The 18,750-nt window shown below is 35.1% G+C and overlaps 1 protein-coding gene across 4 annotated transcripts in view; it reads left to right on the top strand.

Moving 5' to 3' along the window:
- LOC106879211 (hepatocyte growth factor receptor) overlaps window positions 1-18,744 on the top strand; it is a 171,071-nt gene extending 152,327 nt beyond the window's left edge. For all 4 annotated transcript variants that reach the window (XM_052965647.1, XM_052965648.1, XM_052965649.1 and 1 more), the window contains 7 exons: window positions 4,432-4,590; window positions 5,625-5,708; window positions 6,522-6,706; window positions 8,090-8,199; window positions 10,050-10,212; window positions 13,284-13,420; window positions 14,150-18,744. In XM_052965647.1, the coding sequence (XP_052821607.1) occupies window positions 4,432-4,590; window positions 5,625-5,708; window positions 6,522-6,706; window positions 8,090-8,199; window positions 10,050-10,212; window positions 13,284-13,420; window positions 14,150-14,336 (1,025 nt within the window). In that variant the 3' untranslated portion in view covers window positions 14,337-18,744. The remainder of the gene's footprint in view (window positions 1-4,431; window positions 4,591-5,624; window positions 5,709-6,521; window positions 6,707-8,089; window positions 8,200-10,049; window positions 10,213-13,283; window positions 13,421-14,149) is intronic.
- Window positions 18,745-18,750: the final 6 nt, after the last annotated feature.

Here is an 18,750-nt window from a genome sequence, read left to right as displayed (position 1 = left end):
CAGATTATCCTTGCAATTTTGGCTGGTTATTCTCAATATGGCTCCAATCTGGCCAGTCCCAAGGAAAAACTAAGCTAAGAGCATTAGATTCCTTGGGAGAAAGCAGTGAATGTATACAAAAGCAAGGACGGAAGAAAACTAACAATGTTACACAAATACAGTAGGAACAATAGCAGAACATAACAACAGATGTCTTTCGACTGGACGAATAAAATTAAGCTGGCGTATATGGAAATAAAGCCTTAATATATATATATATATATATAATTATAAGATCCAAGGATCTAAGTGTAGAAAGTTTGTAAGTTTCAAGCATTCCATGGTAGGTATAAAAAAAACGACATTCAGGAACAGTAATAATTTATTGGCACCAAAGGTTGTAGACTTTTCCCATATTGAAGTTTGATAAGCTGATAAAATTTTTTATAGTTCACAGTTAGCAACTAGATATATATATAGTTGTTAAGGATCCAGGGCTAAGTACACAGCCATCATAGAGAGTGATGCTAAGGGGATCTGCCCGCTACACAGGAGAAAATCCTAGAACAGCACAAAAAGGACCAGAAAAAAGATAGATAAGGCTAACTCATGGTATGACAACAAAATATATCACAATGGCATGTTCATTGATGCTGCCCTTGGTGATGAACTAGCATACCTTTTTAGAAAAACATTAAATAAGGCCAATCTATGAATTAAAGTAGTAGAAAGGCCTGGTGCCCCTATAAAATCTCTGATCTGTAGAACTTATCCCTTCGATAGGTCCCCATGTACAGAGAACAAATGTATTGTATGTAGGATGAACCGACAGGTTAACTGTAAGGCTAGGAATATAGTGTATAGCTTACAGTGTACTGAGGATGGTGCAGAAGCATGACAACTACTTATATTGAAGAGACAGCATGCAGCGTAGGAGAGTGTATAGGTAAACACTGGAAAGAGCTCAAAGAAGAGAAAGGCTCATCAGTACTCTACCAACATGCTCAAACAGAACATAGAGGCTCAGTCAATAGCATAGAGGTCAAAGTATTATCAGCACATAGAACTGACACAACACTTAGATAGATCACAGAGGCTACACACATAACAATAGACAGACCAAGCCTCAACAGAAAACACAAATGGGACAATAACACCCACCACCACACCACACAATATGACGACTAAAGACTGAAAGAAGAAAAAGAAAAATAACAGATACAAATAGTGTAATACACATACAGTAGACATATATGTACATACCTATGATAAATATTAAAAAATTAGAAACATTATAATAAAAAAACTGTATAAAGGGCACGGATACAAACAACATAGGAAGTGAACCATATACACACACACAAACACACATATGGTTACATCACAGACAGCCGCAACAATATCAGTAACACAACTAACAACAGTGGCAACAACAACATCTACCACGATGGCAGAAATGTGGGCAAACACACAAACACAGTGAGTTACAAGAATGGTACATAAAGTTGCATTCAAGGGCGGCAGGAATGAGGCTGAGGAGATGGCCATAGTACTACTAAGAACAATAACACACACACATAAGAATATACATAATAGAAAAACAGAATGGAATAAGCAGAACAAGAACACACACAAAGACAGAAAGAGTCACTGAGGGGGTCACAGATGTGTGATGAAAGATTTCCTGACAATGGACATGAGTTAGAATAAGAACAGTAATAAACAAGTGAAGAACAAATATATAGTGTGTGTGTTTATTTGGCCAAAAAAGAAATGACCAACCCGAAATACAATATGTTTCAACACACGACTTCACATCTGGAACCTTGCAACACAAATTCATAAATGTGTATATATATATATATATATATATGTATATATATATATATATATATATATGGAAATGTGCTGTGCGTGAGAAGACCCGGCAAGCCAAGTAAGATCGTTGCCAGTGCCCCTGGACTGGTTCTTGTGCGGGTGGCACATGAGATGCACCATTTTGAGCGTGGCCGTTGCCAGTACCGCCTGACTGGCTCCCGTAGGATTTTCGAGTGAGATCGTTGCCAGTGCCCCTGGACTGGCTTGTGCGGGTGGCACATAAAAGACACCATTTCGAGCGTGGCCGTTTTCGTGCGGGTGACACGTAAAAGCACCCACTACACTCTCTGGTGTTGCCTGGTGTTGCCATCCGGTTTCACCAGTCCTCAGTCAAATCGTCCAACCCATGCTAGCATGGAAAGCGGACGTTAAACGATGATGATGATGATGATAATATATATATATAAAGGTAAATTTCAAAGTAGGTTGGTAGAGATATACAATCCTAACAGGTCCTTATTCACTTTTACCAGTTAATAATACTGGCTAACCTCCATGAATGTAGAAAAACTCCAGTTAGTTTATTTTACTATCCTCAGTAGATCTTCACATCAGCAAATCCATTTGTCTCTATAGAGACTGCATGTTTTAGTATTACATATCATTCAACCACTTAAATTGATTAATCGATTTAAGTGATTGAATGATATGTAATACTAAAATTAGAACAGAAATCATAGAATGTTGAGTAGCGGATTAAATATAAACTCCTAAATAAATAAACTTAATTGATATTAAAGAGCATTAAGGAAATAAAATTAATGATATCCATTAATTTAATTTAATTATAAAATTAGCAAATTAAATAATAGAACATTAGCTCATTATTAACAATAATAGTAATAATAATAATAAGAGCAGTAGTGATAAGGAGGATAATAATACTAACAACAATAACATCAATATGCACTAAGGACTACTGATTCATTGTTGGACAGCTAGTCACAGAGTTGAAAAGGTCAGAATTTAGGCTATTTTTAGAATACTAACACCAAATGGGTGAAATATTTTAGTTGGACTTGCATTTAGTTCAGATGGGACCTGAAACACTGTAAATAGCACCCTGAAGAAGTGGCAGTTAACACCAAGATACAAAATTTTGTAGAGTACACCAAGTTGCAGCAGAAATGGAAAGACATGATTGACTGCAGAATAAAACTGGACATACAAATCTCTGTTCTCCTTATTATTAATTTATAGTGTGTGTGGTCATCATTTAACATCCATGGTTTTTACAGCTGGAAACCCTTCCATTATAACAGTTTAGAAACTTCAAGAATGTGAAATAATTCTTTTTAGGAACAGTGAATCTCAAAGCAAATAAAGCATGTAAATATTGGGTTAATAATGCAAAGGGCTTTTAAGTCAACATTTACATGCTATTATTTATAGGTTTATTTACTTCAAGATTCACTGTTCCTAAAAAGAAATATATGATAAAATAGTTATTCCAAACTTCTATCCACATAATCATAAATGCTAAGACAGACTAGAAACAGTCGTGAAAGATGAATTATTGAAATTTAATCATCATTGAATTTTTTGGAAAATGTTTAAGAGACACCAGACAAGTGATTCACTTTTCTTATTGTTCTTTTGAGACTATTATTTTTCCCAAAATCTTTTGATAATCCTCTTTTTTGAATTTAGCTATTCTTTCTAGCTACACTAACCTTAATACCTAATCTATTGCATTTTGCCCAAGATTCACTTTTTCTCTATCCAAGGGATGATTAATCTTTCATCCAATCCACACCAAAAATCTAGAACTAAACAAGCACTAACTGAAAACATTCTTAGTTTAGTTAGCCTTTTAATTCACAGTCATTAAACCAGCTCACTAACAGCTACCATTATTCTAAAGTAATTTAAACTAGTTGGATCTGATCCAAATAATCTACTTGTTTTATGTTCAAACTGACCAGATCCAGTCTCTCACTCCTACTCTACAATATCATTTTAAAAATAAGCTATCACATTATTGAAATTGCAATGCTACAGGGTGTCCACAAAGTCTGGGTACATAGAGTAAATAAAATCATAACATAAACAGTTTGTCCCCCCAACATCGCTTGACAACCGATGCTGGTGTGCTTAGGTCCCCGTAACTTAGCGGTTCAGCAAAAGAGACCGATAGAATAAGTACTAGACTTACAAAGAATAAGTTCTGGGATCGATTTGCTTGACTAAAGGCGGTGCTCCAGCATGGCCACAGTCAAATGACTGAAACAAGTAAAAGAGTAAGAGTATTAGAAATTATAATTTCTTAAAATATGTGTTAATCCTCATATGGGTACATGGAGTAAATAAAATCATAATATAAACAATTAAATATAAGGAATAATAATTTCTTAAAGTATGTGTTAATCCCCATGTACCCAGACTTTGTGGACACCCTCTATAAGATAATGCATGATAAATTCAAAACAATGCTCATGAATAAACACTACATTTGATAGAATAATCTGAATACTAAAGGTTAAAATTTCCTCTTTTGTATCTCAAATCTATTCTCAACAATAACTCGTCTTCAAATCATTACTTTAATTTGGCTCTAATTTTCTTCTCTTCTAGAGTATACGGAGCGACAAGACTCACCTGGGGCCACAACCTATGCCACAGGAGCTACAAGTGGAATACCACTCATTGATGAGGATACTTTTCTTCTTCTCAAAGACCAAAAACTTCTCATACCAAAGGAAGCACTTTTGATGAAAGATAAAATTGGCCAAGGTAATTCAGTTTTGAAACCCTCTCACTTTAACTTTTATATATTCAAGTTTGCTAGAAACTTAAGGGACAGCATAAAAGCATTCAGCCTTCTATTTCTAACCAAAAACTTTTCATATAAGCAGAAGCACAATGAAATCTTAACCCTTTAGCACTTAAACCAGTCATATCTGGACTCAGCCTCTCACATTTATCTCACACTGTCATTGCAAAAGTAAGCAATAACATCATTGAAATCTCAGAGCTATGAGATAATGCATGATTAATTCAAAACAATGTGAATAAATAAGCAATAGATTTGACAGGGTAGCCTGAATGCTAAAGAGTTAAATGATAGTTTCAAAACATTCAACTTAAATATCTTGTATATCATCTTTATCATCTTTTTTGTGTCTGCTCTCTATGTTGGAATGGATTGGACAGTTTGTGATAACTGAAGCCACCTTTCATTGAAAGCTATTAGTCCTAAAGACTAGGTGCCTGTACATGTCATTTGGTTTGGTTTTTACAGGTGGATGTCCTTCCTAACACCAACCACTTTACATTGTGTACTAGTGCATTTTCTCATAGCCAATGATGCATGAGTTGTGATAGGGCAGAGGAGAGGAGATGACTGATTATTAAGGTGGAGATGAAGAGCAGCAGAATAGTAATCACAATAGTAATGATGATACAGCAGACATGGAAAAAGAGAGAAATAAGGGGGAGATGATATGTGATTCGGCAGGTTATAAGAATATGGAAGAGGGAGAGACATAATGTAGTGCAGGAGAGAAAACTTGGTGGTTTAGAAGGCTGTTCAATGTAAAATGTAGGTGGGGAAGATAGTATTAAGACTAAAAGATGAATAACAAGTGAAATGGCTGTAAGAGGAGTAAGTGGTATTGGGGAGAAGCTGCTTAAGTATGCAATTAGAGAGTTGAGGTGTGATGAGAATGCCTTGAGGAGGAAACTGAACACATAACAACTAGCCAAGCTAGTCAATATATCTTTTATATGATAACTCTGTTAATTTCATTCAACTGTTAATTTTTCAGGACATTTTGGTTGTGTTCACCGAGCGTTCCTCTTTAAACCTGGAGAAAAGGGAGAAAGCCTTGTTGCAGTAAAAACACTTCATAGTAAGTTCTTTTTATGTAACACCTTCATTGCTTAATAATATTAATAGAAGTTTGATATCCAGGTAGACAAACTGTTATGACAGGTGCCATAGCAAAAAAAAGGTGTGCTACTTCAAACAATAGACATATTGCCATAACCCAAGTATTTCCTTTATTTACTGTGTCCATTTCAAACAATTCCAGTTCTTAGCACGATCTTAATAGATCTTGTATTCAAATCATATCAGATTTGTTTTGTTTTGGTTTTCTCATCTTTTTTCTCTGGGTTGAATATTCTTAAATCTTCATTGCCTCTCTTCACCGAACTGTCAGTTCATCTGAGAAAGTTATTTGTAATTTTAACATCTTGTCCATAACAAAACTACTTCAGAGCTTAAGAGATATTTACATTTCAATTACTGCTGTTGTAGTTGTTGCTGTTGCAGCGGTAGCAGCATTGGATGTTAGATGCAATTATGTTTTTACAACAATCAACTCTTATTACTATTAATCAATGAAAGCCAATAGTTGTAAGTTAAAAGACCAGCTTATCAACTACATGGTTATGACATCAACTCTAATTAACCTGGCCATTGTGTTGCACATCTGGGAAATACACCTGGCTCTGTTTGCCAAATTGGTTTGCCTGACTGACAAACAGGTTCCATCTCGTAATTCACTGTTAAGTGATTTGCAGTAGGAAAGACATTTAGCTGTAAAAAAATTTCTCCAGCAATATACAAATGTCCAACTATATTAATTGAAAATTAAAGTGGGGAAAAGCAATTTTTATGAATATTTCTAATTATCTGTTTTATTGCTGTTTATTTGTAGAAGATAACCCCCGAGAAATTGATGTGAAAGCATTCTTAACAGAAGCCATAATTATGAAAGACTTTGATCATGAAAACATCTTATCACTGATTGGAATCTGTCTTGGTAAAGACCAAATGCCTCTTGTTGTGCTTCCATACATGTTACATGGTGACCTACTATCATATCTTCGAGATGTTAACAATGTAAGCTGCACTTTTTAATCTATGTATGCCTTGGTTACATGCATATGTATAAGTGTGTGAGTAAAATTGGATAGCATTTTTTGTTGTCTTCATGAAACAGAAATTGAACTTGAAATGTTGAGGAACAAAACTAGGTGCCACATAAAAAACACTGGTGATGGTGCCATGTAAAAAGCACCCAGGACACTCTGTAAAGTGGTTGGCGTTAGGAAGGGCACCTAGTTGTAGAAACCAAACCAAAACAGACTATGGAACCTGTAGTACCCCTCGTTTCCATTCTTCCATAAAAAAACATGTCTAGTCATGACAAAACATTAACCTGCTTGGAAACAAGAAGTGAGGGTTGGCAACAACAAGAATATCCAGCTGTAGAAAATTTGCTTCAATGGATTCTATCTGATCCATGCAAGTATAGTGAAGAGACTAAAATATTGGTTTTGTTTTTTGTTTTTTTATGGGTGGGGTTGAAAGCAGGTTCTTCTAATATAAAAGAGATAATTTTGTATTCTCTACTATCAAACATCCTTTCCTAGCTCTGTTATTTATTTCATAGTCAGAAGGTGCCTTTGCATGGCTGGTTGCTCAACCTGCTAGAAGTAACAACTAAACCTCTCCCTCAAACAACAGCATGTGTCTTTTGAAAAGGACACATTGAATAATGTAACCCAAGATAAACTACTCCAGAAAAATAAAATAGAGGATGGGCACAGTTGGAAAGACTCTGTTGGATCAAGGATGTATCGGGGCTAAGAAACAACACCCTTCTGTTTATGGATGATGCATTCCCAAGATAATTTTAAAATTATATCCAGTGAGAGAGAGAGAGTATCTATATATCTAAATAAACATGTATAAAATTGTAAATTATATTAAAAAATGAGAGAGAGAGAAAGACAGCAAAAGAAAAAACAACTCAGTGAAATGTTAAACAAGATATCAGTAGATATAATAACTAATTTAATACAAAATGTTTAGTCATTAATTTATGAAACACACACACAAATATACATGCATGCATGCATACATACATACATACATACATACATACATACATACACACATATACACATACACACACACACATGCATGAATGTGTGCAGACACACACACACACATATATATTAGGTTATTAGTACCAAATGTTGCCTTGGATCATGTTTCTTCACAGTTGGCATAACCCTGTTTCTTCTTGGGGACCTATTCAGCGGAAATTGAAATATAATCCCATTTCAAATACCTTTTCTTGAAAAAGAATAAACATTTAAACAGACATTTTTAATAACAATGTTTTCATTTCCTTTTACTTTTCTTTTTTCCTCTTTTTTTCGGGGGTTTTTTTCTTCTTGCCTTGCCACCACCACCACCACCATCAAATTTCTCCAGCAACCAACCATTAAAGATCTCATTGTCTTTGGCATCAGTATTGCATCGGGGATGGACTATTTATCTGGTTTAAAGTTTGTCCATAGAGATCTCGCAGCACGGAATTGTATGTAAGTATTCATTTCACTGTAATGGTGTTACAACTTCAGTTTTAGTTCTCAGCTTTGATCTTTTTCATTTCCTGTCAGTTTATTTGTTTTGTTTATTTTCATTTTATTTTTTGTCCTTTTGCGTTAATTACTAATTAGTAATTCTTTACTAAAATTAAAAATATTTTAACGCTTCTTTAACACAGACTTAATATAGAGAAGACTTGGTGTGTTTTTTGGCCTTCACAAATAAATAGGTTATTTGTTTTATTCATGGGATTTAATCTAGTTTGTATTTTTTTGATTTTGTTTTAGATTAAAAGGGAGAAAAAACAATTATATTTCTAATTTTTAATTTTTAATTTCATCTGATTTAAGCAAATTTGCATACTCATGCATTTCTACATGTTCTCAAATTCCATTCTTTGGTTTAGTTGCTAATTAATGGTTTTCCCATTAATTAAAATGATGCATGTTTTCTAAACAGGATATAGCATTTAGAACAATACCCATTTACTAATACTTCACCACAATAATATGTGGTAGTTTCTCAAGTCCAAGCAAAACAGTTCTGTAATTTCTGGCCGAACAACTTGCACAAATATGTTTATAATGAACAAATGTTGGTGCTGCCCACTCTCTACATCAAATCGACATTGCCTATACAGATGTGTGGTGTACCACACTTCATAAGCCAAAGTGATTTCAGTATAATATGAGATGAAGTATTTTACTCAAGAACTCAGTGCACAGTCCTGACCAGGAATTGAACCCATGATCTCACAATTGTGAGAGCAACTCCCTAACCACTAGGCCATGCATCCTCTGAAGCCAAGATATCCAGACTGTAAAACTCAATCTCAGTTCGCCTCTTTCATCATAAATATCAATTACATTTATACAAGGCCTCTATTTTATAGGAAAGGAGTTCAGTCAGTTGATTCAATCTAGTTTCGTGCTTGATATTTATTGTATCAATCTCTGAGTGGTGAGCCAAATGAAGGAGTCTCTAAGCCAGTGTTTCTCAACCAGGGTTCCCTGGAACCCTAGGGTTCTACAAAAGGTTCCTAGGGGTTCCACAAGAAAGAGTAAGATAAGATAATGTTAATTGTGTGATCATAATATTACTATACATGCACAACATACCCATGCTAGTAGGGAAAGCAGACATTAAACAATGATGATGTAATATTGTAATATAGACATCATCTAGGAAGACAGGGGAGAGATGGTAAAGCATGACCTTCGAACATTGGGCCTCACAGAGGCAATAACAGGAGACCAAAACCTTTGGAGATATGCTGTGATTGAGAAGACCCAGCAACTAAAGTGAGATTGCAGCTATGTATGTCCAACCCAGTTAAGAGTACCTCTGATACACCGTGCGATATATGCTTGAGAAGACCTGTTGAGTCAAGTAAAACCAATATCGTAGCTGTGGCCAGTGCCCCACTGACTGGCTCCCATGCTGGTGGCATGTAAAAAGCACCATCTGAATGCAGTCGATGTGTATTTTACGTGCCACCTGCACAGGAGCCAGTCCAGTGGCACTGGCAACAATCTCGCTCGAATGACTTTTCACGTGCCAGGTAACGATCACGCTCGAACGATGCTCTTAGCGCTCCACTGGTACAGGTGCCATCACAATTTAACTTTTGCTTGCCCCAAAAAATAAAAATATGCTGATAGAGAGGAAATGCAAACATCAATCTCAGTGAGATCAGAACAAAATAAATATATAAATAAAATAACATGATTAAATACCAGGATACATTTAGTCTAACATTTCCCCATCTATGTCACTTCATTGCTTTAATTAAGGCCAAGTATGTTTTACATAGAATTGATACTGAATATTATTTTCTTTTTAGGCTTGATGAAAAACTTGTGGTAAAAGTTGCAGATTTTGGTCTTTCTCGAGATATTTATGAACGAGACTACTACAGCAGTGATAATAAGAAATCAAAACTTCCCGTAAAATGGATGGCGCTAGAAAGTTTGGAAACAGGAAACTATAACATAAAAACAGATGTTGTAAGTAATTTCTGGCTTTTTTTTTATGTTCATTTTGATTTTTATGGTATTTATTGATTTATTTATTTATTTTGTACTCTTTACATTTATTTTCCCCATCATAAAGTTGATGGCAGAGTTTTCAAAACATATGATATATGCATATTGTTAAGCCAGTAGATTTTGCAACAAGATAACCTATCTACCAACAATAACTCAACCATTAGGTAGGAATGGAACTCAGGTGAGATGTTAATGCTTTGTTGAAAGGTATTTGTGCCTCATATGAAGTGATCTAGAAACAAGTAAGAGCCATGAATGCTATTCTCAGAAACCTAAGTTTATTCTTAAGTGTTTCTCATTCCAAATTAATATTGGCTTCAAATTTTGGCATAAGGCTTGTAATTTCAGGGGAAGGGTTAAGTCAATTATATCAACCCCAGTGCTCAACTGGTACTTATTTTATTGACCCTGAAAGGATGAAAGACAAAGTTGTCCTCTGCAGAATTTGAACACAGAACCTAATGACAGATAAAACACTGCTAAGCATTTTACCTGATATGATAACAATTCTGCCAGCCTTCCACCCTCATTCCAAATTAATATTGATTTGTCACACTGGTACCAGACTAAAAATTTGAATTAATAATTTCAATAATCCTAATAATTGATACTTAGATTACCAATCTCTGAAGATGAAAATCAAAGATCAATTTTAAAAAGATTTAAACTCAGTAAATAGAAGAAAAAAAACGCTAAATACTGTGAGGAATTTAATATGGCCCTGTTAAGTTATTCATTTAGTAATGCTGAATTGCTTTATTTCTTGCAAAAAAACATTTGAAATTTTCCCACAGCATGTGGGACACCAAACTAGGTCATGATCTGCTTTCAGATGCATGCATTGCTAGACATGACAACAGTAAAGCTACTTCAGTTGAAAAACTCTGAAAAATCACAACTGAATCCAGATATGTTTGTTAAAAACTATGATCTTTGCACCTTGGTCAGATATCCTGATCTTTCAGGGTAATAAATCAATAAATATTACATGATTTTGAGGCTCACTAAATTAACCCATTAGCATTTAAACTAGCCTAAAATATTCTACCGGTTTTATTTTCAAACTGACCAAATCTCTCTCATACCTACCCTCCAATGTCATTCTAAAAGTAAGCAGTCACATATAAAAACCTCAAAGCTACAATTAACTGTTATTTCCCATTTGCTTACCCCTAGAAAGTATGAAAAAATGACTAATATTTGCCTCAAAATTTGCTTTTGTTATATCTATTCAAACCCCAAAGAATCCCTCTCAACACATGGTTATAATGCTCTCCCACTACTTTCACTCATGATCAGAGATGCACATATTGTTGACCAGTAAGAGACATGCTCAAGTGATTATGGTCAAGCAACTGACAAGCAAATCTGTGGTATTGAGCAGAATATTTGCTACAACAGTATTTCTGCTTCAGCAACTCAGAACTGATTCTGCCTGAAATGTAATGGAAAATAGGTCAGTTTCAAAACATTGATGTCCAAGTCACAAAAGCAAAGTTTGAAGGGAATAGTGGTCATTTTCTTTGATTTCTAGATAGAAGCAGATAGGAAATAACACTGACCAAAGACAAAAAGAAAAAAAATTTTGGTTTCACAGTGTAATAATTGATAACTGAATTCATGCCAGTACAAAATGCTAAACAAAGCACCCTCTTACTTAAGAAGGTGGGCTGAAAAGTTCATAGACTGATTATGAAAGTGTGATGCAAGAACTGTGAAATCTTGCATGCATTAATTTCAGTTCTTTTTATTAATAACTACATTGTATCTTTCCAAATAAACTGATGTCTGTCTGTTCAAAAAAACTTCAAAAGTAACTAGTAGCAACTTTTCTTGAAAATGAACAAAATTTGGCATTGTAGTGTTATCTAGTACCTGGAGAAAAAAAAGTTTAGCCCCCAACAGCATTCATGCTGACATGGTTGCTACTTTAGGGGATGATGCTCCAGCTTTTCAATAGTGCAAAAGTGGGTAGCTGAAATTAGGAGAAGAAAGGCAGTCTTGAAGATGACCCAAGGTCTGGATGTCCTGTAACTACCACCACCAAGGAAAACATTGATCATGTTCACCACATGGTGATGAATGACAGGCAATTGACAATAAATCCAATAGTCAATGCTATTAGCATATCCCGTGAAAGAGTTGAGAATATTCTGCCCGATGAACATGGCATGACAAAGGTTTTTACTTGATGGGTCCCATGTTTTCTGACACCTGATCAAAAGTGCACCAGGCTGATCACACCACAGGAAAATCTGACATTGTCTGAGGCAGATCCAGCCGGTTTTCTTGAACATTTCCTAACCCAGAATGAGTGTTCATCACTTTGAGTCAGAGACAAAGGGACAATCCATGCTGTGGAAACACCCCTCATCACCTACTCCAAGGTCATTTCATCTGCAGGGAAGGTGATGACCTCAGTTTTTTAGGATGCAAAAGGCATCTTCAAAAGAGCCACACCATCAATGTGGCAGTTACAAAAGGCTATCAAGACCAAATGTTCAGGAAACTGATGAAAGGGGTTCTGTTTCATCAGGAGAATGCTCCAGTATACAAGCCTTTGGGTTTGATAGTTACTATGCATGACTGTGGTTTTGAACTGGTTGCTCACCTTCCCTATTCTCTTGATTTGGCTCCATCTATCATCTGTTTCCCAATCTGAAAAAATACTTGGCTGGGAACCAGTATCAGAGTGATGATAATGTCATATCTGTTGCTGATGACTTTTTTGAGCAACAGGATGAAAGCTTCTTCACCAATGGGATCTAAGCACTGCAGCACCAATAGAAGAAATGTGTGGACCACAAGTGGGGCTATATTGAAAAACAAACATCAGTTGGTCACGTTCCATGAGAGTATCTTGGTCAACCTATTAACTTTTCAGTCAGCATTTGTATAGACAGTTTTGTTCCTTTTTACCAATATTAATGTCAAAATATTAAATATGATTTATTTTCTCTTCTTTCATCTTTCATCACACATCTACACTTATATGAGATTTAATTATATGCATATAATCTCTATTTCAGTGGTCATATGGTGTAGTTTTGTGGGAGTTGTTCACCCGAGGAGTAAACCCCTATCCAACTGTTGATAATTGGGACATGCCCAAGTTCTTAAAATCTGGCCGCAGAATGGACAAACCAGACTATTGTCCTAGTAAAACGTAAGTAAAAACTGAGTAATATGCTGTATTTAATGTTCAAATTTTGTTTTTGTGCATGCGTGTTTGTGTGTGTGAACAACTAAGTGCTTTCTAGGTATCTGCATGGATTTATTAATCCATATAACCTGTTATACATATATTACTGTTCCATGGTCTATCTGTGTGTGTGTGTGTGTTTAGCTTACTATTGCATGGTAAAATTTATACACACACAGATAGATAAATGGAGAGATGGACAGACAGGGAGACAGACATGCACACACACAGCAGAGGTAGCAACAGTGTTATTGTCTATCATAGGCATTCTTTGATCTGAAAAGACAGTGGGTCTGCACCAAGAGAGGTTACTGACCTGGGTGAAAGTGCATTTCCTCTAGCTGACACCAGAAAGAAAATGGAATATACAGGAAACTTTATTCATCACAACAACCATTTCAACACATCCTGCATCACTCTCTCATGGGTGGGAAACTATACAATTAATTTTGGTGCATCCTACAGTGCAGAAGTATCTCATCAGGTGATGCAATAATAACGTACTTTGTTTACATAAATAGCGTTTCATTTGTTCAGATTCACTAGAGCATGTTCTTAGTAATCATACTACTAGGCACATGCTCAACACATAAATTTTAAATTTTAACTTATATATATTATATATACAGATATAGATATATGTGTGTATATATATATGTGTGTGTGTGTACATTTTTTCACCTTTCTTTTCAGGTATGAAATCATGTTACGGTGCTGGCAGGTAGACCAAAACTTAAGGCCTGATTTTGCAACTATAGTAGAAGAACTTACTGAATTAAGTCAAATTGAAAAACATGGAGACATTGCCATCAGTCAAATAATGTGCTATGAGAATGTAAATTTTGCTTTGAATAACAACATCAAACCAACAGTTGTATGATTGGAACTAAGACAATCAAAATATAACTCTCAACCAGAACATGTGATCTTCTGAAGTCATAAACCCTTATTTTTTCCCCTCAAGGACAGTAAAATGCCTTTTGATATTATTTTAACCAAGCAGTATTTTGGGGGGTTTTTTAACGAACATAAAAAATTTGGTGGTTTTAATTATTGAATGGCTCTTAAATATACATCCCTGAATAGAGATTCTATGAAATTTGTTCCCTTACAAATTATCATCTAGGATCCTTTTCAACAATGTATGTGTGTGTGTGAGAGAGAGAGAGTATGTGTGTATTAGTAATGTCGACCACATCTACTGATCTTATTTTCTTCCCACAAGATCTGAAGTGTGTGTGTGTGTGTGTGTTGTAGGTATGTGCATGAATATTTGTTTGCGTGTGAATGTTCTTTTTTTTTATTTAGACTGGGAAGAAAGAGGGTTTTCTATGACCATAGTTTTTGTATATCCACCCACCTAGACTAGAAATGTAGACACCCAGCTTTAACTTCTGTAGATTGATATCTATAGAGAGTTTCAGAGGGCTGCAGTTCTGGGAAGATAAGTAATAGGCAAATTGTTTGTTACATGATCTAGAAAGTGAGATACAGTAGAAGGTGATACAAAGAGGAAGGACTGATTCATCAGGTGCTCTGTTTCTCAGTAGCTACTTTCTCAGTGGCAGGATTACAAAGAAAAATTAGAAGAGATTTAAAACATAGTCAAATAACTCATGGTACCAAGTTCAAATCTTGCTTGTGGTAAAATTTGCCTTCTGTCATTTTCTAAAAAGAACCAAATTATATGATTTGTTCATCAGAGCAGTACATCCATGATCTGAATAGTTTAAGATAACTGAGACATAAATGGGACAGCTATGATATGTAATGTTTGTGTATTTAAAAGAGGATTTTATTCCTTCGTACCCCCCACTTTTTTATTTTTTATTTTTTTAATCAAATCTGCTTTCTAAACAAATTGGTTGCTTGTTTTACCACCAGGTCACATGTCTTGAATTCAAACCCACTGCAGTTATTTTGTTTTATAACTGAAATGATTTCTAATTCTATGCACTTGAAATATTGTCAAGAATAATTAGATTCTTTTTGGAATGTTATGTATGACAGCCTGGCATTTTTATCTTGCAATGAAACTGGACTTAAACATTGTTCCTCATGAAGGATTTTGATGACAAAGTAATATGAAGGAAAGTTGTTTGTTAAACTGTGTTAGCAAAAATTATAACTGTCTTTATTCAGTTAACTATTTCTCTATATAACATAAGTGCCTTTTTTATCTTAATATAATAAGGTGATGAAGATGTTTTAGTTTCTACTTATAACATAATTGTCTTTCTGCTTTAATATAGTAATGTGATAGAAACAGTCAAGCTAGCAGAATGCCAGACTGGATTTTTGACCATAACTGTTCTTTGTTCAAATCCTGACAATCGCATATGCCTTTCAGTCTTTGGATTCCTGCTTTTAGATCCCTGGTAATAATCAGTCATAATAATGCAGTTTAGCCTCTATGAGTAAAAGTAAAGTTGCTTTCGGGGTTTTTTTAATGCTTGAATGTGAAAAAGACATAACATGAGAGAGCTGTCAATCTCCTTGACTGACCAAGGAGTAAAGATCTACAGACTATAGTTGGCTCACTTCAACCGATTTATGTTCCCACTGCCTTGACAAAAGTTATCAATATGAGTGGAAAAACTTTTAAATGTTTTAAAGTTTAAAGTGTGATACAGTGTTTTGAAAAATATATTTTACTTAAATTTTGATCTTTTGGACATTAACTGACACTCAATGATTTTTTTCTTCCTTGCGAATTATCCGATCCTTCAACAAAGTGAATATAAACTATTTCTCAACTCCAACATATACATCATCACTATAAGCACCACCATCATAACCATCACTCCTTTATAACCACTGCTACCATCATCACTATCACCACTACCAATGTCATTAGTCTAATTAATACTATCACCTCCACTACTACTCTGTGTAAAACCAAAGGATGTCATAATGATATTAAGTTGTTACATGTATATTGAACAACAGACCTATGATCAAAAGCGTTCCATCAGTGACGAACCGTTTTCCTTCCCTACCCCAAGTTCCATGTTTCAAGGACAAATTTATCCCAAGTATTTTGCAATACAGTAGGGTATGATTTGAGAGAAATATACCTGTTATTTCTTGCAGATTAAGTAACAGCAGACTCGTCTATTTTGTATTGGTTCGTCGAAATAGAGTTCTTTCCCTTTAATATCCCTTACCCTTTTTCTTTTTTTGTCTCCTTAATTATTATTACTCATTGTAGAAAAAAGAATTCATATGAGGAGATTGATGGTTAGTAGGCTTGGTGGAACACCAGAAAAAACTAACTTTCCATATTAAGTTATGTTTCCATGTTCAAATCTCACTAAAGCATTTATTCTTCTGGGGTTGAAATAAATACCATCAAGAACTGAGTGTCAATTCTGTCCACTACTTCACCCCTTCAATAAAATTTGGTGAATTTGTGACAATCTAGAAATCCTGATTGATAGAATCTGTTGTACTATGGACAAAATACCTTCCAGTATTATTCAGTATTGCCCTTATGCAATTTGAGTTCAAATCATACCAAGGGTGATTTGACTTTTTATCTTTCCAGGTTAGTGAAAATTAATACAAGTAGTGGTGGGACTGGTTGAGTCAACAGAGTGCTCTCCCACAAATGTGTCACCTGGCACCATTGTTAGAAATTGTTGTTGTCTCTTGTTGTTTTATTCATTTCAACTAATTGTTTGAATTCACATGCTGTGTCATTAACTGGAGTCATGGGGTAAATGAAATTATGACTAGATTGTTACAGATGACATATGTAAGAAATAAGAAAACAATTTGATATACCCTTGATAAACACATGAAGGTCATACCTTTCCATTTCTCCTCTCTTTCAGTTCTAATAATTGATTTTCATGGTATTGCAAAAAAAAAAATGCAAAAACAAAATAGGCCTTTAGAGATTTGTTACCAGCTGCTATCATCCGAAAGAAAATTTTCTTTATCAAAACAGCGTCAAAAACTTCCAGGACTTCATCATCATCATCATCATCGTTTAACGTCCGCTTTCCATGCTAGCATGGGTTGGACGATTTGACTGAGGACTGGCAAACCAGATGGCTACACCAGGCTCCAATCTGATTTGGCAGAGTTTCTACAGCTGGATGCCCTTCCTAACGCCAACCACTCTGAGAGTATAGTGGGTGCTTTTACGTGCCACCAGCACGAAGGCCAGTCAGGCAGTACTGGCAACGGCCATGCTCAAAATGGTGTATTTTATATGCCACCTGCACAGGAGCCAGTCCAGCGGCACTGGCAACGATCTCGCTCGAATGTTTTTCCACGTGCCTGCCAGGTGATGCTGGTAACAAATGCCAGGATGGTGATGCTGGTAACAATCACGCACCTGTACCATTCGAAATATTGTGTACAACTCATTGCCTTGACACCGTAAGCTTACTGAAGCATGTTCAATGTCTCCGTTGCAGACTTTCCAAGTTTAACACAAAATTTCATATTGATTCTTTGTTCCAACTTCCTGTCCATGACAAAAATCACAGACTATACCATAAACGTGATCACAAAAATAAATTCCACAATTCGCAAAATAAACACAGTGATGTCACTCAGCACACTGACTCTTGGAGGTCACTGCTAGCGCTTACTGCACATGCAACCATGTGCTGCCATCTGTTGGCATGCTACAGAACTAATCCGGAAACTTCTTGATACCACCTTATATACATATATAAATACTCATCGCCCACATCATCATCATTAACATCATCATTATTATCATTATTGTTAAAAGCTGATAGACTTGATTCATTGTGAGAGACATCATTCAAATGTAATATAATTTAGACATTAAAAGATAAAGTAATAACATCTCACTGAATCCAATATCAAAAGATGAGCTGTTAAAACAGATACAAATGTAGGTTTACTTGCCTAGTTCCAATTCTCCATTTGGAGAATCATTATGCTTCTCTTCATGACTTCAATGAAGAATGTTTCTAATAATAATAATTTTTTTTTTTTTTAACATTATTACATGAAAAGAAATTTTCCAAAGGTCTCTCAGTTAACAAATGAATTTTAGAACTTTTTCTTTTTTTCTTTGTTTTTTTGTAAATATTTTCACCATGAATTGTGTTGTTGAATGGTTTGCTCAGATGAAGCAACTGTAAAGAAGCTCCCTCACTGATTCGTTGTGCTTGTTTTTCTTGGTTGCTATGAATATGAGGAAGGCTAACAAAATTATTTGTTGTTGAGTTTTTTTTTTATATGTGTATATATATATATAGTTTTAGGAAAAAGAACCAAGGTTCATGAACTCATCGATGAAAATCCCT

Source organism: Octopus bimaculoides, chromosome 2 (assembly GCF_001194135.2).
Source record: "Octopus bimaculoides isolate UCB-OBI-ISO-001 chromosome 2, ASM119413v2, whole genome shotgun sequence".
NCBI lineage: Eukaryota > Metazoa > Mollusca > Cephalopoda > Octopoda > Octopodidae > Octopus > Octopus bimaculoides.
The sequence above is the reverse complement of the archived record's forward strand: the minus strand, read 5'-3'. Positions and strand labels throughout refer to the sequence as shown.